Genomic DNA, 23,884 nt, shown 5'->3' with positions numbered 1-23,884 from the left:
CATCAAAAGGCATTAAAACATTTCTTATGGCAGGAAAGGATCCTACTAGTCTTTTAGTTGCTACTGTCTGGGATTAACAGATAAGAAGAAACCAGGTAGGAAATAGCTAAGATACTGGAAATATTTGCACATACCAAAATACCACTACTTATTTTCTTTGTATTTGAGCGGTCCTGGGCGGATCCTGTGCTCCTCGGCACGTGTGAGGTGTGCGCTATAGGCTGGCTCCGGTGATCTGGCCGTTATACTCTGCTGTCTCCATCTTGAGGATGTAGGGGATTATGCTGTCTATTGAAACATTGCCGATGAGACCAGTAAAAAAAAGTTCTTCTGTTATGTTGGAGCTCATCAGCCTGAGTGCTGGCAGGCGGACGAGAATCCGGGCCAACCTGTAAGAGGAAGGGTCATTAGAGAAAGGGGGGTTCGCTGCACTTCAGACTTCACCCTGGATAGGCTCCCAGGGGCCCTGTCTGCACTGCTCGGAACTGAACCAAACAAACAAATTCACTGTCCCACCCTTGCTTTTCTGATTTCAACAGTTCCTCTTGTAGTAGTTTATCATGAGTGCAAAGATTATATACAGATATGTTCCCTTCATTGTTTATAACAACTCTCCTCAGCCCCACCAAAATGAAAAATCTGAAAACCTGTCAGTGGAGGGTAGGTTAAAATAAAGTATGGTGTCTCCATATAATGAATCACTACATATTCATTAAAGAGGATAATAAAGGTCTATATCCATTGATAAGAATTCCATGACATACAGCTGAATAAAAACTTAAAAGAAGGATGTGAGGGCTTCCCGGGTGGCTCAGCGGTTAAGAATTCGCCTGCCAATGCAGGGGACATGGGTTCAAGCCCTGGTCCAGGAAGATCCCACATGCTGCAGAGCAACTAAGCCCGTGTGCCACAACTTGAGCCCACGTGCCACAACTACTGAAGCCCGCGCGCCTAGAGTCTGTGCTCTGCGACAAGAGAAGTCACCGCTACAAGAAGCCTGCGCACTGCCACGAAGGGTAGCCTCCGCTCACCGCAACTAGAGAAAGCCGGCGCGCAGCAACGAAGACCGAAGGCAGCCAAAAAAAAAAAAAAAAAAAGAGGATGTAAAACAGCAAGTAACCTCAGCAAGCGTGACCTCACTTGCGTATATTCCTTTGTATATATGTGTGTAAATAAAGTACTTGGAAGGATGGTCACCAGAATGCTAATGGTTGACCTCTGGGTATTGGGATTTGAAGTGATTATGTCAATTAAAACTTTTTCTATATTGCTCTAATTTCCAGTGTTCTTTTAGCATTGTAATTAAAAATAAAGCAATAAGATTTTTATTTGGAAGGAACCCCGGGAGGGCACACCATGACCGTGTCCTGGCAGGTCACTGGACACTATCTGAAGCATCTCGTGGATGGGCCATTTCCATAGCCAGCACCCAGAGCGGTGGGCACCAGGACGCAAACTGCAGGGCCAGCCCAGTCTTGAAACGACTGATATTTTCATAAGTAGGGAAATGATGAAATTATGGCATCTCCTTAGCCATGGAAAATGATTTAGAAGAATGTATACATGCTCACTGAAATATTAAGTGAAAAAAAGGTCACGAAACCTTATTTTCTGATTCCAGTTGCACATACTAAGAAATTACTGGAAGTAAATACATAAAACGTTAACAGGGAAGTGGTATTTACAAAGAGCTAAAAGTTTTCTTTTTGCTTTCCAGAATGTTCTAAGTTTTTCTACAGTGAATGTTATTTTTAAAAGGGGAAAATATGTTTGTATTATGAAAGCAGTATTCCAGCACCATCATCCATTTGCCCAGCCATGGTGTCTGGCAGGGCACCCAAAGGTGCCAAGGGGCCGACAGGCTGAAGGGTCTCGGGAAGTCAGCAAAGGCCAGTCAGGGAGGATATCTAGCTGGGCCTTAGATGCTGGCTAAGGTTCCTATCAGCAGAGATGCAAAGGATGGGAGAGGATTTCAGGAGGAACAAACAGCATGAGAAAAGGCCTAAGGATGGGACAGACTAAAGCAATGACTATATAAACAGGATGCAACCATTCTAGGGCCTTTTCTTTGGGAACTGAGTGTTCCCGAGTGCTATGAGAGAGCCCCCCTGCTCTCATTTCTGGCCCCAAATCACCTACCTGGCTTGCCCTCTTCTCCCCCAGGGTCCCTGACTGGACCAGGAGTAGTGATTCAGGAATTTTTCAGAAACATGTACTTTCAAAGGCCAGAGAGCTGCCATCGTCAAGGCAATTCTTGTGTGCTGGGGCTCTGCCAGCAGCCCCAGAGGAGCCTTTTCAGCCTCTTCTGGCCACAGGCTCTGTGTGGATTGGGCCCAGAGCCTCCTCAGGGGACAGCACGCCCACACGCCTGGCTGTATGTGCTCTGGTGTGGGTGTGTTACCACTTTGTATGCAATGAGGCTGAAGCCATTCTAGATTCATTGTGAGGTCTTCAGTGACTCCAGTAGAAAATGGATCCTGCTTTGGCAAAAGCTGTGTCTGGCCATGGTGGCATGCCTAAAGCAGAGGCAGGCTCTCTGCCAGCCAGGCCCACCACAGGCCCCCAGTCACACCAGAGAAACTGTCCCCCTGGGGCTGGGGCACTCAGGCCCACAGGGCACCTATTGACTGAGGTCTGTCTGTCTGCAGAGGATAAGATCGGGGGAAGGTGGAGAGGGAAACACTATGCTTGACAGGCCCCAGAAGTTCACATAGCCTCCAGTGGGTTAGAAGAGGTCACGAGGAAAGAGCTCTTCCACTCCTCAGCTGGAGGGAAAGCCTGCCAGCACATTCGGCCTTATTTCAGAACAACTTTCCTGGTCAAAGCTGCATGAGAAAGGCATACACATAACATTTTTTTCCTGCTGCCCAAACATAAATTTTCACCCAAATAAAGGAACTTAAAAAAATCAGTTTATGTGAGGATTAAATTACTACTTTGTCCAACCCAGTCACTCTTTCTAGGGGTCAGATTTGGCTTCTATCAAGGAAAGCCTTTTGTCTAGCACCGTCTCCTCATGAATGCGGGGCAGGAGGGCAGAGCTGCTGACTGTTCTGGACAAGCGGAGTCTCCGTAAGAACTCATCTCACAACATCAGCCCCAAAGGAGATCACGGCTCCCAACCCCTCAAATTAAAGAGCAGTAACCCAAGGTCTCACCCAGTCACCCAGCAACGCTGGGATGGCCTAGGACTCATGACCCTCCCCACTCCATTTTCAGCCGTAAAATGCTAGAATTAAAGTGTGATCAAATGGAGGCTCTACCAGTGCCAGCAATGGGACGGCCAATGTAACTGATATCTGCAGCTACAGATCCAGCCTCGCCCCCATCGTGCCCGTGTGCCTCACCGGTAGGTGTCTTCCGAGTAGGTTTTCTGAACATAGTCCTGCAACTCCATCTGTGCCTTTTCTTGGAATTTTTCAATCTGGCTTGTGCTGGTCAAACCTGGATGATCTGAAAAAATAAAAGTACCCCAAACTGTCTTCTGTATTTGGAAAGCCTCATTTGCAGACTTCTCAGTACTTATTTTTAGTAAAACTTCTGACAAATTTCTCAAGTGCAATAGATTGAGCTCTGAAGGCTGGTCTAGTTTGGATACTCTTGCTAGAACACTGGCTCTTCCTCTGTGCTCTGCCACGACCTGAAGGTTCCCAGGAGAGGTGCGGCCCCTGGGTGCTCACACCAGCCTCAGCAGCCCCACTGGGGCTGGTTCTACACCTGTGGCTTCCTTCCTTACTCCAGACAACATATACCACATGAAATTAGAAATTATCATCTGCTCTCTAGATATTTAATCACATAGTATCTCCCACTTTTATTAGCTATTTTGTTATTCATGAGTAGGGGGGCCAGGGCAGTGGGACAGAGAGGTTAAGCTGGGTCCACCCCTGCTGTCAAGGACAACAGTCACCAAGTGGCCTCTCAGGTGGCTCAGAGAGAAGAGCTGACGGGGAGTGAGGCCAGCCCGGTCGACTCTTACTTTCCACCAACAGTCCCGCTGCCTCTTCTTCATCTGCTGTGACCACACCTTTTGGCATGCCCTGAAGCTGCTGCTGCTACTGCCCTACAGAGACTGTGGGTAAACTTGTGCAGTTTCCACCTGTACTGGATTATAAGTGCTAACATACCTAAAAATTAGCAAAGAGCAAAACAGAACAAATCAAAACAAAAAAAGGACACTGGGTGGTAGTATAGTCATCCCTCGGTATCTACAGGGGATTGGTTCCAGGAACCCCTCATGGATACCAAATCCACTGATGCTCATGTCCTTTACGTTAAATGGTATAGTATTTGCATATAACCTACACATATCTTTCCGTATACTTTTAAATCACCTCTAGATTACTTCTAATACCTAATACATTATAAATGCTATGTAAATAGTTGTACCTAGTTGCTGGTGCGTGGCAAAATAAATTTTGCTTTTTGGAACTCCTGGAATATATTTTTCCTTGAATATTTTTGATTCACAGTTGGTTGAATCCACTGATACGGAACCCGTGGATACAGAGGGCCAAATGTGTACTCAGTTTTGTTTGCTGTAGTCTTATTTAGCCAATGGCTTAGTTAGGATACAGATGATATGTATTTAGCATATGAAGTTACCCGGCACTACAGCATATTTCTTTGGGAATATAAAGACAGGACTTTAAAAGAACGTATGTATTTATGTTAGCTAGCAAAGCACACATTACGGGAACATTCAGTCACACACAGTGTGGCAGGGTTCTCTACACTGCTGACAACCTGACAAACGTGCTCATGTTCAGAAATATCAGTAGACACAGGTGGAAAACCGTCGTTGAGTGACCGTGACCACTGCATATCTTACCGGGGCTAAAGAGAACTATAGCTTTAAGGTATGCATACTCATAGCCGTCTATATCCAGCTTCGCCATACTGTTACAGAACTCCTGAAGCTTCCAGATGTGCTCCATGACTTGCTTTATCCGGTCGCCAGAAAGTTTATCTAGAAATCAACATCACAGATCCTCTGAGAAAGGCTAATGAGAGCAATAACATGAGCTTCTTTGAGGGGCCACATATTGAAAAAAATGAGAGAATAATTTCACTTTTAAATGAAAAACCAGTCATCTCAAGAGCCTCATTTTCCAGTTATAGGTGAAGTGACAACAGGCACCCAGATTCCACTCTGTTAATATTCTGCCTCAGTAACGACATCCAAGACCAGTGATTCTCCCTGGCCCCGCCGTGGGCAGCACCTGCAGGCCAAAGGTGCTGAAGGCCCACATGCCAGTTCTTATCAAGGTCAATTCTTTCCAAGTCTCTGCAGGCACTGAATAAATATTTGCCAACCTGAACACGTTGGCATTTTTTAGTTGTCAAAATAATTTTATCCGTTGTCTGATTTAGTCTTCATGACAGTATCTTGCTGAAGGCAATATTATTATATTCAGTTACAAATAAAACTAAAGCTCGTTTGTGAACAAACCTAAAATTCAATAAAATGTTACAGGGTTTTAAAAATCACCATTATATAACTATTCCAAAGGAATAACTAGAAAAACGAAGGTGTGACTAGGTGACTCACACTCCTAGGTCTCAACCACTGGGATGCCTGATTGAAAAAGCAATTCAACTCCACCTCAGATGCAAGTGTGATCTGCAGGGATAGTCTAGACACTGGGCAGCGTGGGCTCCCTTGACAGTGTCTTCAGCGTGCTGTGGATGTGCAGCTTGTGGAGACCACCCCAGCTACTCCCCAGTCCTGATACGGCTGGGACCTGACCACCCGATGTCAGGTGGTTGCACAGATCTCTTAATAAGAGACTCACTTGTTCATTCACGCCCTGGACTAGGGGGTCACACGACCCAGGTCTGTGCCCCAGTCCCCATCTCTCCCACTTGCTGCTTTATCCCGGGCAAGCCAGGGACCTTACTGGGACCTGGTCTTCCCATATGTAACCCTGACATAACAGTTTCTACTTTACAGGGTTGTGAGGATTTGTGAGATACATGAAAGGGCAACCTGTCAATGAAGCTGAAAACAGAAGCTGTGACTGTTCTGCAAACATCACTCAATGTCTGTATGTCGGAAATCAGCACCTTTTCCCAATTATTTTTTTCCTTTCCTCTTCATTATATGAAAAGAAGGCAGTCAGGTAGAAATTTAAACATTCTGACGGGTAAGGGACGCTGTGGGACACAGGTTGGCTATGCGGCGGGCCAGCCGAGACCGAGCCGTCCTCACCCGCAGCCCCTGCCCTACCTTCCTGGATGCTGTTCTGCAGGTGGTTGACGATGGCGGCCAGGATGGTGGAGAGGCTCATGACCTGGGCGCACTGGGCCAGGCCGAGGGTGAAGAGCTCGTTCCAGCAGGCCCGCACCAGGCTGGTGTTGCAGTCCTGCCTGGGGACACAGAGGCGTGGTGGGTGCGGGGGCCGGTGGCACTCCTCCAAGCCCCCGCGTGTCCCAAACAAGTTGTGTCACCATGTATTTGCTGAAGGCCTATGGAATGCCCAGGACTGTTCTTCACAAACACCACTGTCTGTGACTGCCTTAACTGAAGTCCCTCTGAGGAGAAACTATTCCCTTAACAGCCCTGGTGTGGTTCTGTCACAAGAGGCTGCAGCGATCAAAGGACTGAGAGCCTGAGGGAGGGCTCCGAAAGGTAGAGACACACCCAGCCTGCCAGGGAGGAGCTGGGGCTGCAGCAGGGAGGAGGGGGGAATCTACGCTCAGGACAGCACAGCTGATGTACCTCGAGACAATCTGTCTTCATCTCAGAAGCCCCCAGACATAGTACCCTGTATTTATCTCAAGATCACAGGACAACTCCTGCCTTCCATTCCAGTCCATCCCCTGCTCCTAGCACCAAGTCCAAGGCACATGGAGAAGGCACAATAAAGGTCTGAGGAACACTGCAGCCTTGGCCACCAAGGTTGTCCCCTTGCTACCAGTCCACCAACTGTATTTAACAAGCAAACCGGGCCAAAGGAACAAACTGGAAGGGCTCAGAGATCTTCCAGTCCATTCCTGCTCTAGCTCTAGCAGGAAAGGCCCTGCCCAAGGATACACGCGGAGAAAAAAGCCACTTACCCAAGTGCCTGAAAGGCCGGGATGGACCTGGCCCAGTGCATGGAGAGGAAGAGCAGGCGGGACGCGGACTCGCAGATGTAGTGCACGTTGAGGTACTCGGGCATCGGGCTGGGCATCGTGAGCTGCGAGTGAGAGCACACAGCACGGGGGTGACCAAGTGACGGGGGCAGCTCGTCAACACCAGTCTCTGACACTGAAGCCCCCGTGCAGAGCATCCTTGTGAAACATACGTCCCTCTGCAGGGGGGCCGGCACTGACTCCCTGTGGGGTCCTGCCCAGTGAACTAGGGTCTGATGGCCCCTAGAATGTGGGAGGACGGGGACCTCCCAACTTATCCACACAAAGACATACATCTCAACTCTGCTTCAACTACACTGGTACTTGTTCTAAGGCAATTCCATTTTGAGCCATAGCTTCAAGTCTAACTCAAAAGCGGGGATGGGTCAGCTCCACAGGCTAGCAGGGATTTGGCAGGTGGCCTCAGGGAACAGTGAATGAGAGCTGAGCAGGAGCCCAGATGGCAGGAGGAGGACACACCACCACCAGGATGTCGGGCTGGGTTCCGGGAGCCCCACTGTCTAGAAGAGGCTTGAATGCCTCTGAAGCTGGAATCCCACTGGTGACCTGTGTTCTTGGCACCCTTGGACAACTATGGCAGGGACTCAGTCTTCCTAAGTGATTGGCCAGGTCTCTCTAGTGGAGAATACGAGGGGAACTGAAGACTCAATCTGCAGACCTAGAGACCAGGGGCTCAGGGAGCCTGGCAGTGTCCTGGAGAAGTGAGGCCGGGGAGGGGAGTGCAGGGAAGACCGTGGGGACCTGACCCAGTCTTCAAGTATATCTGAGATCTACTTTCTGTGGCTCTAGAGGGCGAGAGGTCAGGCCCAATGGCTGGGAACGCCTGCTGGAACAGACAAAGGGCCTGCCTGAGCCTATACTGAAGCCAGGTCATCATGGGAAGGCAGACGGCAGAGCAGCCCGCATCAGCCTGTCTTGGCTGTGACAGGTGGCCACGCCTGCTTCAGGGTTACCGGCAGAGCCAAACAGCCAAGTGAGCAAAAGACAGTGAAAATGCTTCATAATGGGAACATTGTTCTGGAACACAAGATCCTGATCAAACACAACCGTATGAAAAATGAGCTCACTTCAAGGTTTCATTTTTTTAACTGAGACCAGCCTGGGCACAGAGCTCCTCTCCCAGCTACACACACTCACCTTAAATGTGACGTGAGTGTCTGAAAGGAGGGGGCCTTCGACCTCAATGATGGGTGTGGACTGGTCTCTGCTGATGACGTGGATGCTCCCTCCTCCACTGCCGTCTATCCCGTCCGCCAGGCTTGGAGGTGAGGAGCTGTCTGTGGTGTTAAGTGCTTTAGCTAAGGTGTCGAATGCCCTGCGAGCAAAAACGTAGCAAGCAAGTGTTGTGAGTCCACAGCTTCTATGAGGAGAAGAACTCTAGCTGAGATGTAATTTAAGGAGCAACACACTGGGGAAAAGATAATTAACTCTGACATGCTGAGAGGAGGGGCGGCGGCTTCCACATGCTGTCTCCATGGCGCCTTGGGTGCTAAGCTATATATTTATTTTCACATGTCATTTGTTTTTCACAACTACTCTCCAAGGTAGAATTCTCTCCATCTTACAGATGTGAAAGCTAACTTTTCCAAGACCACCCAACTAGTAAGTGGTAGAACCAGAATTCGACCTAACTCAAATCCCATCCTCTTTCCACTGGATCCAGATTTTAATTTTCTACCAGACCACAAGTGAACATGAGGACTGGTGCACCTGAGTGGCCCCGGCCATGCACCTGCCTGGTCTGGCAAGAGGGGCAGGAGTGGCCGGCCCAATAGGAAAGGAGCAAACCTAGCGGCCCAGCTGCCAAGAGAACACACCCTTGGCAGCGGGAACAGGTGTCTGGACCAGCTGGTGCCATCTAACAGCTCATCTCTGTCTACCCTGATGAATCGATTTAAGCTCTAAACTCAATACTTGGAAAAAAGATACATAAGATAAACAGAAGTGGGAGAGGGGATGCACTACTGATGTTTAGGCACCATAAGCAGTGACCAATACAAGTAACATCTCTTCCCCTGCTTCCACTGAGTTACTCAATTTAGTTTATTATCTGGAATGAAAAGAGTTTTTAGACTGTTTTATATCGTGTAATAAAATGCATCCACATTCCCATAGTTAAAATTTGAAAGAAGACAGACATGCAGGGGCACTGGGACAATTTTGCAATCCTTGATTAAATACAGGGTGGGTGTCAAAATGCTGCCACCCACCCTCATGGGTTCGTACCGAGTAATCTCACTTGCAGACTGGTCCTCTGGCTGCATTTCTGAAGTGTCACCATTGTTAAGGGATTCACTTAGGTTGGCAAGGGAAGTTACTACATTTGCCAGTGTGCCCAGGGCTCCCTGGCTTGTTTCAGCCTGTTAATCAGAAAATAATATTAAAGATGAACACACATACAAGACTCTCAGGGCAATGAAGGTTTAATGTTGCTTTAAAAACAGCTTCTATGGGGGTACGGCTATGATGGGGCAGTGAGAGGAAGAGCTTTTTGGTGATGAAGCAGTTCTGTATCTTGATTGTGATGGTAGTTACACAAACCTACGCATGCGATAAAATGACAGAACAAAAACAGATAAGCTGGATATCACCAAAATTTAAACTTTTGTGCTTCAAAAGACATTATCAAGAAAGTAAAAAGACAATCTCTCTCTCCCCACACACAAAACACAACCCAGAGAATGGGAGGAAATTTTTGCAAATTATACACCTGATAATGGTTTAGTAGCCAGAATATCTAAAGAACTCTTACAGCTTAGTAAGAAAAAGACAAATAAGCTAGTTAAAAATGCAAATAAAAACCACAATGAGATATCACTTTATACCCACTAGGATGGTCACAGTCAAGACAGATAACTACAAGTGTTGACGAGGATGTGGAAAAATTGGAACTCTCATACACTACTGGAAGGAAAGTAAAATGGTGCAAGTGCTATGGAAAACATTCTTCAAAAGTTTAAACGTAGGGCTGTTATATGACAACAGCAATTCCATTCCTAGGTACATATGTAAGAGAAATTAAAACATATGTGCACAGAAAACCTTGTACACAATGTTCACAGCAGCATTATTCCTAATAGGGAAAAAGTAGAAACAACTCAAATGCTCATCAGCTGACAAATGGATAAATAACACATGATATAGCCATTCAATGGCATATTTGGCAATAAAAATGAATGAAGTACTGATACAGGCCACAACATGGATGAACCTTGAAAACATTATGATAAGAGAAAGAAGCCAGTCACAAAAGGCTACATATTGTATGATTTCCCCTTATATGAAATGTCCAGAATTGACAAAACCATAGTCAGAAAGTGAGTGGCTGGCAGGTGTCGTGAGTGGGAAGAAGAGGCAGTGACTGCTTAATGGATTCAGGGTTTCTTTTTGGGGTGATGAAAATGCTCTGGAATTAGATAGTGGAATTAGATAGTGGGGATGGTTGTAACAATCTTGTGAATATACTGAAAACCACTGAATTGTACACTAAAAGGGTAAATTTTTTGGTATGGGAATTACATCTCAACTAAAAAAAAAAGAAAGCCAAAGATATACTCAAACAAATAAACCAAGATACGTATACAAACATGTCTGCTGTATCTTGATCATAAAAATGAAAAACTAGAATCAGTAGAAAAGATCATAAACAGAGATGTGGTTAATAAATCACAGAACCACCACACAGCAGAATATCATGCAGTTGGTGAAAGATGTAGGTCGTCATGATAGATATGTTGAAGGGAAAAAGTTGAAGGGTGAAAAAAAGAAAAAGAACGATACCCACCCCTGTCCCCATATCCTGCCCTGGTCCTGATCCTGTGCTATGGCTCTGCAAGACACGGCCTCCGGGAGAGACTGGGTGAAGGGAGCATGCAGCACTGTGGTATCTTTGTATTTATTCAAAGTAAATGATTTTGAATGTATGATTGTTTCGTAGTAAAAAGTTTAAAAATCAGCTTCTGAAAATAGCTACCTTTAAGGGGCTCTGCATATGTTCTATTATTCATGACAAGCTTCTGGGGTGGGTCCTGTCACTTCCACGTCCTGGAGGAGCGGCGGGCAGGGCCTGGCTATGACCCGCAGCTGCTGCCTTCACTACAGCTCACTCATCACCGCACAGCTTAGTGCTCCTTCTCCTCGGTGCAGCGACCACAACTCCTAGCAGCCAGCGTTTACGCAGTGGGCACTGCATGCTTTACCAAATTAACTTACTCAGGTTTCCCAACACCCCTGCCTGGTGGGCGCTGGGGTGGGGACGGGAGGGCATGGGGTGGCCGGCTCAGTACCAGCCTCTGTGCGGGTGGCACACGGGACAGGGGCTGCGCAACCCCCTGCCATCAGGAGTTCAGGGTGCTCAGGCCTTACTTTCGGGCTTATGGTGTGTCTACCCGACCAGGTGGTCAGTCACTGTCCTGCACGTCTGCCGGGTTAAGGCAACGAGCCAGGCATGATTCATCACCACCGCCCGAGGACAACAGGCTCAAAGCCCAGCCAGGGACCAATGGGTGGAGGGCAGCTGTCCATCGGCTCTCATTTTTGCCTTTCCTTTCCCAGAAGAGGACGTTCCTTAACGCACCACATGTGCATGAGAGCAGATGAGAGGGGAGCCTGCAGGCCCAGCTCTGGCTCTGAGGGCGGCAGCAACGCCAGCGCTGTTCTAAGTCGCTCCTTCCAGAGCAGAGACTTTGGGGCTCAGTGGGGCTACCGCCGCTTCACCGTTGCTCGAGTTATATCAGGGACAATAAGGTGAGAGAAGCAATGGGCTCCCTTGCCTGGATAAAACCCCCTCTCCTCAGGAATCTCCACGGGAGGCAGCCAGCTGTCTCTTTCTTGGGGTGACAAACATCTCTGTCCGCAAGTTGGATTCCCTGTAGCTGACCTACTCTGTCCGGGTTGGAGCTGCCAGAATCCTGGCTGGACTTCTTCCTGCAGGTCATCTAATAAAAAGGAACCAGGGACTCCTGCAAAAGGCCATCTTAGGATAAGGAGCTCTTCCTCAGCCTGCCCGTAGTTTGCCAATGTGCATCACTAGGGGGGAAAATCTTAGAAGTGAACCACAGAATTTTCACCAAATTGAACTCTAGACCCTGACATGTTAAGTGACCATGACCAGCCAGCTCTGACTGAGTTGCCAAAAAGTCATTGGCATCCCTTAAACGAATCACAGCACGGCTGTATCAGAAGTAAATGGAGATGCAGAAGGCCATGGCCTCGACTTAGTCTGAAGGCCAAGAAGAAGGTGGGTGCACACATTCAGAGAAGCGGCCTGCACTGAGACATAAAAGTGGAGAAGGCATGAGGAGAGAACATCACCTTGGAATCTGTGGCCAGGAGAACCGTACCATCCTCACGTATCAAAGGCTGCTGGATGTTCACAAGCATCCCTGGATCAAGAAGACCTGTTTGTCTATTTAAGACATAAAGAAACCCAGAGTAGCTTCCAACATTTAATGCACAGTGTGATCAGGCTGCGTTTACCTGTCCCGTCTACATCTGCAAGGCTGAGCAATAGAAAAGCTAACTAGACTCAGCCACAGAGTGACTCACCAACCCCCTTCTCTCTACAATGAGATGTGCAGAGCCAGGTCTGCAGCCTGAGACAGGATGACACAGACCGCACATCCCCCCAGGCTTCCACGTCCACTGCTGTGCCAGTAATGCTAACCTGATCTCAGAGTATCACCAGGGCATTCCCAACTCTAGCGCTTGCCATGATACATTTTGGATTTCTTGTTTCCCTCTTTCTGTTCCTTTAAGTTTGACAGATTACATTAAAAAAAAAACATATAAAATGACTTGTGGCACCATCTAGACCACACCTGGGTCTTAGGCCTTTTATCTCTACTGCAAAAAACCCCCATTCCTGAGTGATGGAACAACTGTTTTCCTGCAAGAATGATGCCTGAACTACAGCACATAATCCCAGCACCTGGGAGAGGAGAAATTCTGACCCCATCCTAAATCAACCATCCTCAGGCCTGGACAGAGGTGTGACTAGAGTGGCTCAAAAAAGGGTGGGATAAGGCAAGACAAGACTCAAGGCTGTGGCCCTCAGGTGGGGAGCCACATAAGCCCCCTTTCCAAGGAATATCTGTGCTTCCCCTAATCAGCTCCAAAGGCTGATTACAGTGTCGCCCTTTGTCAACACAGGGACTGACCTTGCTCCATCTTTATCTGCCACAAATGTTGGTGTGGCTATCAGAGGACTTCTCAGGTCCTTCCGGATATAGATTTTCTCCGTTGAAGCAGCACAATTGCTTGGTTTCTCCCGCTGCACATCAAAGGGCTTCCGTTCACTCTGCACAGCTTAAATCACAACAGAAATACCCATGTTTAAAAACCACATCCTTCACGGGAGAGGTAGGAGTCCTCTTAACTAAGCCCACTGCTGTCGGGATAAGCTCGGTGCTAGACACGCCTGGCTCAACTTCCACAGTGGACTTCGCAGCCAAAGGAGAGAAAGGCTCAAAGCCAAAGTGTCGTCAAATCTAAAGGAGCTCAAGATGGCGGGTGCCATGGCCAAGAAAGGACCGAGTGGCGTTTGTGTGGGTATCATTCTGTCACTCCCTGCTGCTCACAGGACTCTCTCCAGGAGGAGAAACACCCCCTCAGGTGGGCCCTTAACAGAGAGCTGCCCATGCCCCACGTGGAAAAGGAAGCATCCTAATGCCCAACTCGAGATGGACAGCTTCTGCTAACTGTCAGTGGGGCTCCATTTTACGTGACACCAGGGACCTCTTCCTTCAGCATCTGGTACAAGAGCAAGAACACATGCCAGAAACAAATGAAGAAAACAGACCTTTGCAGAAGAAAAGAGGACCCCAGACACATCATGTAAGGAAGGCAAGGGTGCTATTTCATGGATGGGGACCTGTGGCTCAGAGGCCACATGACTTCCCAAGGCCTCCCAGCTCCTGGGGGCAGGGCTGGAGCTGACGTGGTATCAGCTTTACTCCAAAGCCTGCGTTCATCCCACTCCACATGCTGCCTCCCAAATTATCTGGACTAGGTTTCCACTGTGGAAACCAACCAATCCTAGTGGTATCAGTGCCGCATCACTGAGCTGACCGTGAAGGTGAACCAAAATGAAGCCTCAGCAGATACTGTTAAGAGTATTTTAAGGCCAGGCATGGAAACCTCACTCTCGCCCTCCTTCTTAACTCACGTGCTATTTTAATAGTTACTCACATTCCATCTTCATGCCCATCTCTAAGCATTTTTTCAGCCGGCAAAACTGACAGCGGTTCCGGTGGTGTTTATTGATGATGCAGTCTTGATTGCTCCGGCAGCTGTAGGTCAGATTTTTCCTTACGCTCCTTTTGAAGAAACCTTTGCAGCCTTCACAACTGACAGCCCCATAGTGACGGCCTGAAACAGAAAGGTAAGTCTATCGGGGACTGGTGTGCAGGGCCAGATGCCAGCAGCCATGGGCCAACCACAGGCCTGAGTGCTAAGCATGGCACCCAGGGCCTTCACATTTTTCTACCATCTTTAAGGTAGCCCTGTGAGGTCATGATGGACAAACGGAAGCTCAGACAGGTTATGTGGCCGCTGGTAAACGGCATGACCTCGGTGCTCCGAGTGCACAGCAGGAGCTCGCGGATGATGGCTGGGCTGCGCCATCCATTGTACTCACCGGGCCCAGCTCTGCAGACCTGCCTGGTGAAGGCCCTCAGCTCCCCTGTCCCGTCAAGAGTGTCAAAGAGCAAACACAAGCTTGTGTTTGTTAGCCCAAAGAGTCTCATCCTGCATTTACTCCCTCTGTGTGCGTCACGTCCTGGGCCCCAGACTGACCCGGGGTGGGGGGCGTGACTGTGTGAGCCCAGGCCAAAGGAAGGCCGCCAGTTCTTTTTTCTAAGCTTGTTTACTTTGGGGGTCTCTAAGTTCTAATTCCCTCCCACATTAAAAAGAGCTGCACGTGAGTTTACCCTTCCTCACATTCCCAGCTGGGACCATCCTCGTGTATGCTCTCCTGGTTTGGTCTCATGTAACCCAGGGTCATAACTACACTGAAGGGTCAGGGTTCACAGGGTCACTGTGGACGGCGGCTGCAGAGCAACCCATGGCCCTAAGCCCTAAGCTTTGGCGCGTGGAGCCGTTCTCCAACTCTACACTTAGAGGGTCTCAATTGTGTGCCTTTAAGAAGAGTCATGCTGAAATGACTCTGTGGACATCATTCTTCCTTGCTTGCAGTGGATTTCCTTGGGCTCTCTAGACCTTAGAGTGATCTCTAATATCTGGAGGCAACGGCACTGCAAGCCTGTCACGAGCTTTACGCGCAGAAGGGAAAGCCAAGCAGATTCTGTGGCCTCTGCTACGCTCTTGCTTCATTCGCTTGTTCGAAAGTCTGCAGAATGTCTCTCCTTGCTGAGCAACAAGATGGGGATATAGAGATGAAGGGGTCAGACACGGTTCCTGCTCTAAAAAAAAAGAGCACATTCTGGAGGGGAAGACAGGCCTGTAAGGAAGCAACTAGAAAAGAACACATCCAGTGCCCAGAGATCTGAACAAAAGGGTGATGAGGACAGAGGCAGCACTGGCCCCTGCCTGCTGGGGCAGATGAGGGCTTCAGAGAAGGGGCGAGAGCACAGCACCTGAGGCATCAGCGGGCGGGACTGGAGCTTCCGGCCTTCAGCTGGTGCTTGCCTGGGGTTGTCTTCCTCTTAAGAGGCTTGGCTCAGCACTTTTTCTCTTTTTTTTAAAACCAGGACCACAAAGTATCCAAAGTTCCTACGAATGTAGTGACCACAGAATAAAGCAGAACCAAGTGGTCATCTCAGAACTCAGGTCAGTGTCCCTAGCATCACTTACCCTCTATGGCTCCCAGTGTTAGCAGGCTGAAGTCTGAGCTTTGGGGCCAGACATCTTCTTTAGTCTCCTTGTACCCACCTCCTAACCATGGAAGCCCAGGAGTGCTTCCCCAGAGACATGGTGGGTATGGATGTTAAACTCTCCAGGCCCTGGTCCCGCCAGCTGGAACACTAAACTCTCCAGGCCCTGGTCCCGCCAGCTGGAACACCCTTCTGCTTTACCTGACAGCATACACTCAACCATCAAGGTCACCAATGTGACTTCAGGCCTTTCCTGACCCTGGGACTCCAGCCAGAATCACATGCCCCCTCCTGTTTATCACATTGGGTTATAGTGGGGGCATGACTGAGGCAGCTACAGTTAGGACGAGGGAGGGAGAGACAACAAACACATCTTGTGAAACAGCAAAGAACTGAGCAGATATTAACCAGACTAATGAAATGATTGCTCTTTTTGGGGGGGGGGGGCGGGTGCGTGGCATGTGGGATCTTGGTTCCCCGACCAGGGATTGAACCCTCACCCCCTGCAGTGGAAGTGCGGAGTCTTAACTACTGGACCACCAGGGAAGTCCCAATTTCTTTCTTACTAGTACAAAAATAATTGACACCCGACCAACATTTACAAATCACAGAAATAATTTCTTGATTTTTGCTTTTGATTCTTATAATCTGACAAACTGATTTGCTTATTTACATCACCACCCCAATAAGAAGAGTGGAGTTCATGTTTTGAAACCTACAACCCTCCCCCGCCCCAGTTGGTGCATGATGTTGGCCCCTGATGTGCACCCAGCATGGCCTTTGGTTACTCACCTGAGGCTTTGTCGCCACACACCACACAGTACTCTACCACCTGGGGCCGCTGGACGTCGGCCTTCCCCAGAAGACGCTCCACAGAAGCAGAGTCCGTGACGATCTAAGAAGAATCAGGAAATAAGCAGAGTGCTGATGAAAAACCAGAGCCCTAAGCAAAGTCATGTTGAACTGTGAAGTCCTAATCTCGGGTTTCTAAGAACTCTGGGCAGAACTGGGAAAATGTCATGTGACAACTAAATCTGCCACCAGGAATGGCGTGGCCGCTCATCTGGACCAAGCCCCTTGAGCGGTGGTGGGTGGCGGTGGGCTTGTCCAGGGTCGGACACTGGTTTTCAGGGACCTACCCTCCTATCTGGCCACCTCAACCACCTAGGACTAGGGGCCGTGTGGGGACTCACAGACGGATGCTCCACCATGAAGATACTCAAGGTCGTTTTGGTTGCTTCTCTATTCTCATGAAACAGCTTGAAAGTACACAGAGAGGTTTACTTGGCAGAAAAGTAATTAAGCTTTACTGACTAAATAACTAGCTCTCTCGTGAGGCAGCTGGCAGTGGAGGGACTAGGATAGGTGGCCTCTGAAACCTGCTATTCTTCATTTGTAGGTGACTTTCTAGGTGACCCACAGTGCTGCTCATCTGAAGAGTAATGTAACTGGTTTCAACATGAAAAAGTGAAAAATAGCTGTTATTAAATCATGTACTAACAATAAGCCTTAAAATGATTTATGTACAGTGAGAATATATACAGACATCATTATGTGCAATGACCTCTTATAAGACATGCAAGAGAATCACCAGCCATCCTTTCAAAAACAAGGAGTCGAAGCAAGCAGGGAGGAACTCTGATTCCAGATGATCAGAATGTACACTAGGAAGTATTTACTAATGGCATTATGAGGTGTCTCAAAAGTACAGCTCTGGAAGCTGAACATATTGGTGTTCTGAACCCAGCTCCAGCGGAAGGAAAAAAACCCTTTCCTTCCTGAATTTTCTCCATGGTAGAAATCTCCCTGCAAAACACATGGATTCTTAGCAGCATTATTCACAGTAAAGGTAGAAGCAACCCAAGTATCCACTGACAGATGAATGGAAAAACCAAGCATGGTCTATACATACATTGGAATATTATTCAGCCTTTAAAATGAAGGAAATTCTGACACATAAGACAAAACACAGATGAACCTTGAGGACATTGTGCTCAGTGAAATTAGCCAGTCACAAAAGGGCAAATATTACAGGATTTGACTTATGTGAGGTCCCTAGAGTAGTCAGACCCATAGGAAGTGGAATAGTGGTAGCCAGGGGCTGAGGGGTGGGGAACGGGAGTTGTTCAGTGGGGACGGTTTCAGTTTGGGAAGATGAAGAGTTCTGGGGATGGGTGGTGGTGACGGCTACACAACAGTGTGCATGTCCTTAATGCCCCTGAACTGGACACCTAAAAACTATTAAGATAGTAAATTTTATATGTTACCACAAATTTTTAAAAAACTTAAAAACCAGAACCAAACAAGACCATGGATTGCACCCTGACCTGGACTAAACATGCTCCATGCTTGGCCACCATGGGACACTGGCCTTGAGTCCCTGCTTCTCTGAGTGTTGGGACTTGGAAGTTCAATGCTTCCCAATAACCCTGCTCTTCTTCCAGCCCTTGCTCTCCTCTTTCCTGTACCTGCCCCAACCCCATCCCGCCTGCCAGAGGGGGGAGAACCAGGGCAGAACGGAGGGGCCCACAGGCAGCAGTTCACAGGAACAAGATCAGAATAAAGAGCTGGGCCAGTCCGAGGTAAGAGTTAGAACAAATCGGTCCTCATCTGACTGTGGTCAGCCCTTGGTGGTGGCCCAAAAGCATCACAGGCCAAGGGCTGCCACCACATGGCCCTGGTTGAGAACCATTCTCCAGTGGCTCACGCCAACTGCTCAGGTGAGTCTCCTGTGGGACCGCTGATTTGCCGGCTCAAATTCCATCCATCTGAGCACTGCAGCGGCTGCCTTCTGGGCCTCGCCACTCATTTGCTGGATTTTTACTTTAGCCGAGGCAGCAACCCACCATGTTTGCAGGTCCCCAAAGGACCCACTAGAGATGGATTTGGCCTCCACGGTAGAGGTAAGAGTCAAGAACAAGTGCAGTAGCAGAAGTGCTGAAACAAACACCTGTCAACAGGTCTTACTTGGATCCTGCCAGGGACGAGGTTGTCCGAGGTGGTGAATATGAGCTGCTTGGCACTGGAGGTCTCCGGGGAAGCCAGGATCACCTTCCCAGTTCCAGCTCCATCTGGGCTGGTCAGGATGAACTGCTGCTTGGGGGATCCGGAGGCGTCCACTGCGGTGACTATCTGGATCTTCTGTCCTGTCTGCTGGTCTGTCACGATCTACAAGACACAACACGGAGGCTGCTCTCACGGAGCACGTGCAGTGGCTGCCAACGCCGGCCCGGAGTCAGTGCTGGTCCAGGACAGTTTCACCAGTGCCGGTGAAATGGGGAAGAGAAAACAACAGGGAGCTTTTCAGAAACTGGTTTTCATACAGCTAATTTTATTCTAGGATGATATCATCCCTCCTACTTTTAGAATTAAAATGCCCTTTGGAAGTGGAGGGAAGGGAAACTGTATGAAGGTGGTCAACTTGAAGGTGTCCGGAGAGTAAATCCTCAGAGATCTCATCACAAGGAAAAAAACACTTTTTTCCTTTTTCTTTTTTCTACATGTATATGAGATGGTGAATGTTAACTAAACTTGTGGCAATCATTTCACAATATATGTAAATCAAGTTATTATGTTCTATACCTGAAACTTAGTGCTGCATGTCAATTACAGTTCAATAAACCTGGACAAAGAAAGGCCCTTTCTGTTATGAAATGAAGACAGTAATAAATAGTAGATGATAGGTTTAACTAAACAAAAAAAGGAAAAAAAATTCTTGCCCTAGGCATAATAAGAAATGTGGGCAACCCTAACTTTTTTTGTTTTTGGGCCGTGCTGCACAGCACGCGGGATCTTAGTACCCTGACCAGGGACCGAATCCAGGCCCGCTGCAGTGGAAGCGTGGAGCCCTAACCACTGGACCGCCAGGGAATTCCCTACCCTAACTTTTTGAAACCCCAAAACCTGAGAATGGCTGTTTTAAAGGGCTATTTCTGAAGGGAAGGTCCTATAAATAATTCTGCCTTAAAAAAAAATAATAATGCTGCCTTGCAGTGACAGAATGCAGGGAGTCCCTTGCTGACACACATCCAACTTCTCCCACCTCTTGACTCTGAGGTCTCTAAGCATAGAGATAACACCTGTTTCAGGGCTGCATCCCCAGGGCCAGCACAGGGCCTGGCACATGGAGAGAAGATGTGAATAAAAGACTGTGGAAGCCCTGGAGGCAGTGGGCGCTGACTCCGGAGAAGCCCTGAGCCTCATTTCTCCAGGAACGGCCACCAGTCATGAGCCCCACTGCCATAGCTCACCTTTTCCCTGCGTCCCTGCCTAAGTGCATCAGTCACAATTAAGACAGCTGCTACGTTAGAGCGACTTCTCTTATTCCTGCTCGTGAAGTTCTTTGAAGCTGTTCTAGCCCGTTCCTGTCTCTCTTCCAGGCCAAGTGCCCAACTTGGAGCATGGGGCCACCTTTTCCCTGAGAACCCCCAGCAGGCCCTCACTGCAGACAGGACTCTTGCGGTGCGTGCGCTGGGCCTTGGGAAGGGGAGACATACTGTGTCTCTGGTTGTACCCCAGCTCCCTACGGCACATTTACGGACAACATATCTGGAATCTGCGCCACCTCTTGATAGAACTGCTTTGGGTCATGGCATCCCAAGGTTCAGACAGCAAACTCACACAGAGTCCTACAGCTTTGCCAACAGTCCAATACGGAAAATCCAACGATGCTGGTAGGTTCAAAAGAAAATGACACAAGCAAGGAAAGAGTCAATTACTTAACACGTGTTTACTGGGCACCCACTAGGTGACCAGCACTATTCTCGGTACTAGAGATGGAAGTGTGAACACGGCGGGGAGCTCGCCTGCTAGAGGAAAGACAGACTGTGCACCCTGACATGAAGAGGCAGGAAGGAAACATAGAGGAAACAAAAAAGCAGGGTAATGGACAGAACACGACATGGGGAAGGAGGTAGGCGGGCAGCTTCAAGAGCAAAGACCTCTCTGAGGGAATGACGGTGGACAAAGACCCAAATGAGGCAAGAGAGGAAGCCGTGCAGAGCTGTGACAGAGTGGGTTGCAGGCTGAGGGCCCAGTGAATGCAAGACCAGAGAGCCACAGGCTGGACACGAGTCCCAGCACATCATCACTTCCAAGTGAATGCCCAAAAGACCTTTAAGGGGATTCCCTGGTGGCGCAGTGGTTAAGAACCTGCCTGCCAATGCAGGGGACACAGGTTCGAGCCCTGGTTCAGGAAGATCCCACATGCCACAGAGCAACTAAGCCCGTGCACCACAACTACTGAGCCTGCGCACCACAACTACTGAAGCCTGTGCGCCTAGAGCCTGTGCTCTGCAACAGGAGAAGCCACCACAATGAGAAGCCTGCACACGGCAACGAAGAGTAGCCCCCGCTCACCGCAACAAGAGAAAGCCTGTGAGCAGCAAAGAAGACCCAGCCATAAATAAATAAATAAAATTGAAAAAAAAAAAGACGTGATAGGACTGCCGAAAAGAAATAGAGTAATCAACCATTATAGTTGGAGTTATCATCACTCCTCTGTCAGCAACTGACAGATCAAGCAGGCAGAAAATCAATAAGGATATAGTTGACCTGAGGAGCACCAGCAACCCCCTTGATATAGCTGACGTGTAAACTCATCCATCTAGCAACAGCAGAATATACATTCTTCTCAAGCTTGCATGGAACATTCACTAAGACAGACCACATTCTGGGCCACAAATATATGTATCAAACACACATATATATATCAAAATATATAGCTGAGTGTGTAAGGAAACGGGCACTCTCATACCAGGCTGGTGGGAGTATAAGTTGGTGGAACCTCTTTGGAAGGCAGTCTGGCAACTACTGTCAAAACTACACATAAGGGACTTCCCTGGTGGCGCAGTGGTTCTGAGTCCACATGCCAATGCAAGGGACATGGGTTTGATCCCTCTTCTGGGAAGATCCCACATGCCACGGAGCAGCTGAGCCCGTGCGTCACAACTACCGAGCCTGCGCTCTACAGCCCGTGAGCCACAACTACTGAGCCGGCGCGCTTAGAGCCCATGCTCCACAACAACAGGCCACTGCGATGAGAGGCCCGCACACTGCGGTGAAGAGTGGCCCCTGCTCGCTGCAGCTGGAGGGGAGCCCGTGCAGCAAAGAAGACCCAATGCAGCCAAATCTAACTAAATAAATAAAAGATAACATTCCTTCTTAAACAAACAAACAAAATAAACAAACTACACACGACACACCCTTCCAGCAATCCTACTTTGAGGAACTGATCCTACAGAAATACTCTCACATGTCTTAAATTAAGCAGGTAAAAGGTTATTTATTGCAGCATCCAAAAAATGGGATATCAAACCGCCACTCAAGAGAAAGAGGCAGCTTATTTGTACCACAGGGAAATACCTCCAAAAGAGAGTGAAGTCCAGAGCAGTGTGGGCAGAATGTCGACAGGAGTGTAAAAATATGCTGTATTGTTTACATGTATGCTTGCAGGTGTAGATGCATAGCCCATCTCTGAAAGAATGAATATGCAATATGGTAACAGTGGCTTTTCTTGGGAGAGACGTGAGTGACTCCACGAAGAGGGAGGGAGGGAGACTCGTCTTTTACTCTGTATGGTGTGACTTTGTTACAGTGTGCAACTACTACCCAGTCAGCACATAGAAACAGACAACTCCTACGAGTACCTGAGAGGGGCCACTAGAATATCAGACCAGAAAGGAAATATCAGATGGTTGCAGATGGAGAAAGGACAGAGAACAGGTACTGGCTGCTCAATAAGGATGTGCAGAAGTAAAGAGCTGGTGGAAGAGAGACCTAGGGAAGGAGGATGCTACAAGAGCCCAAGATGCAGTCCCCTGGGGAATGTAGTAAGGATTTCAAACTTTTAAAAAACATATAAACAGCAGAAGTCTTTTCTAGTAACATGTGAAACCTCAGAAAATAAAGTAGATAAAAAAGCACTGTATTATATAAATGTATTTTATAAGCTCAAATTTAAACATTTCTTTCAGTCAAACAATGAGTATAATTATGCTCTCCTGAAAACATAAATGTGAAATGGGGAGTGTGGAGGAATAGCTCTGGAAAACCTTAAAATCCACGGAGATGGCAAAAGAAGGTTTAAGCCAAGATCTACCCCCAAAAGAATGAACACAGATTACAAGTGAGCGCGCACCAGTGACCTCCAGCATGTCAAATTTGGTATATGACATGTTCAAGTGTATTTTTCTTTTAATCTACTTAAATTGCTTTGAAAGCTGGACTAAAAAATGAAATTTGAACGTAATGTTTGTGTAATCTGGGAAACAGTAAAGAACACAGTTTGAAAACCACTGGCCTAAAAAGACTACATATGATGAAAACCCATGAAATTTACTGAGAAGCTAGATTTTGTGATGGCATGGCTCTGACTAAGCTTCATTTTCAGACAAGCAGGTGTTCTCCTACAGCTTTTCTTATCTCCATCTCCTTCCTCCCATAGCTTCTGCCCTAGACCTCTGTACCCCCAAAAACAACAGCTCTCAACCCCAGTCACAAGGCTACCTCTCTTGCTCTGAGGACCACCACCCTTCGCACTTGGCCCCAAAAGCCCTTTTGCAGCCATTAGGATGACATACTGATGAACACAAGTCCATCATCAGATCAGCCCTCTGTTGGTCTGCACAACTAGATATGTTGGGCTTGTGTTGACTGACACCTTAATTTTTGCTATCATTATTAAAAACAAAAATAAATCCTGGAATGGGAAAAATAGTTATGAAGGATTTAACTGGGAAAACTGATGAAATTTTAGAATATGGACTATGGACTAGATAATGGCACGTTTCAATATTAAATTTACTGATTTTGATAACTGCATTGTAATTATGTAAGAGAAAATACATGCTGAAGTATCCAGGGCAAAGAGGCATGATGTCTCCACTTTATTCTCAAATGATTCAGAAAAAACACAT

General features: G+C 47.9%; 1 protein-coding gene across 3 annotated transcripts in view; it reads right to left on the bottom strand.

The window, feature by feature from the left end:
• Positions 1-214: 214 nt before the first annotated feature.
• Positions 215-23,884, bottom strand: part of NR2C2 (nuclear receptor subfamily 2 group C member 2) — a 63,010-nt gene continuing 39,340 nt past the window's right edge. For all 3 annotated transcript variants that reach the window (XM_065885067.1, XM_065885068.1, XM_065885069.1), the window contains exons 3-14: positions 18,936-19,136; positions 16,761-16,863; positions 14,326-14,505; positions 13,296-13,443; positions 12,451-12,544; positions 9,364-9,497; positions 8,275-8,452; positions 7,060-7,181; positions 6,230-6,369; positions 4,832-4,969; positions 3,348-3,453; positions 215-389 (exon numbers count right to left, since the gene is read on the bottom strand). In XM_065885067.1, the coding sequence (XP_065741139.1) occupies positions 215-389; positions 3,348-3,453; positions 4,832-4,969; positions 6,230-6,369; positions 7,060-7,181; positions 8,275-8,452; positions 9,364-9,497; positions 12,451-12,544; positions 13,296-13,443; positions 14,326-14,505; positions 16,761-16,863; positions 18,936-19,136 (1,719 nt within the window). The remainder of the gene's footprint in view (positions 390-3,347; positions 3,454-4,831; positions 4,970-6,229; positions 6,370-7,059; positions 7,182-8,274; positions 8,453-9,363; positions 9,498-12,450; positions 12,545-13,295; positions 13,444-14,325; positions 14,506-16,760; positions 16,864-18,935; positions 19,137-23,884) is intronic.

Source organism: Phocoena phocoena, chromosome 10 (assembly GCF_963924675.1).
Source record: "Phocoena phocoena chromosome 10, mPhoPho1.1, whole genome shotgun sequence".
Classification (NCBI taxonomy): Eukaryota; Metazoa; Chordata; class Mammalia; order Artiodactyla; family Phocoenidae; genus Phocoena; species Phocoena phocoena.
The sequence above is the reverse complement of the archived record's forward strand: the minus strand, read 5'-3'. Positions and strand labels throughout refer to the sequence as shown.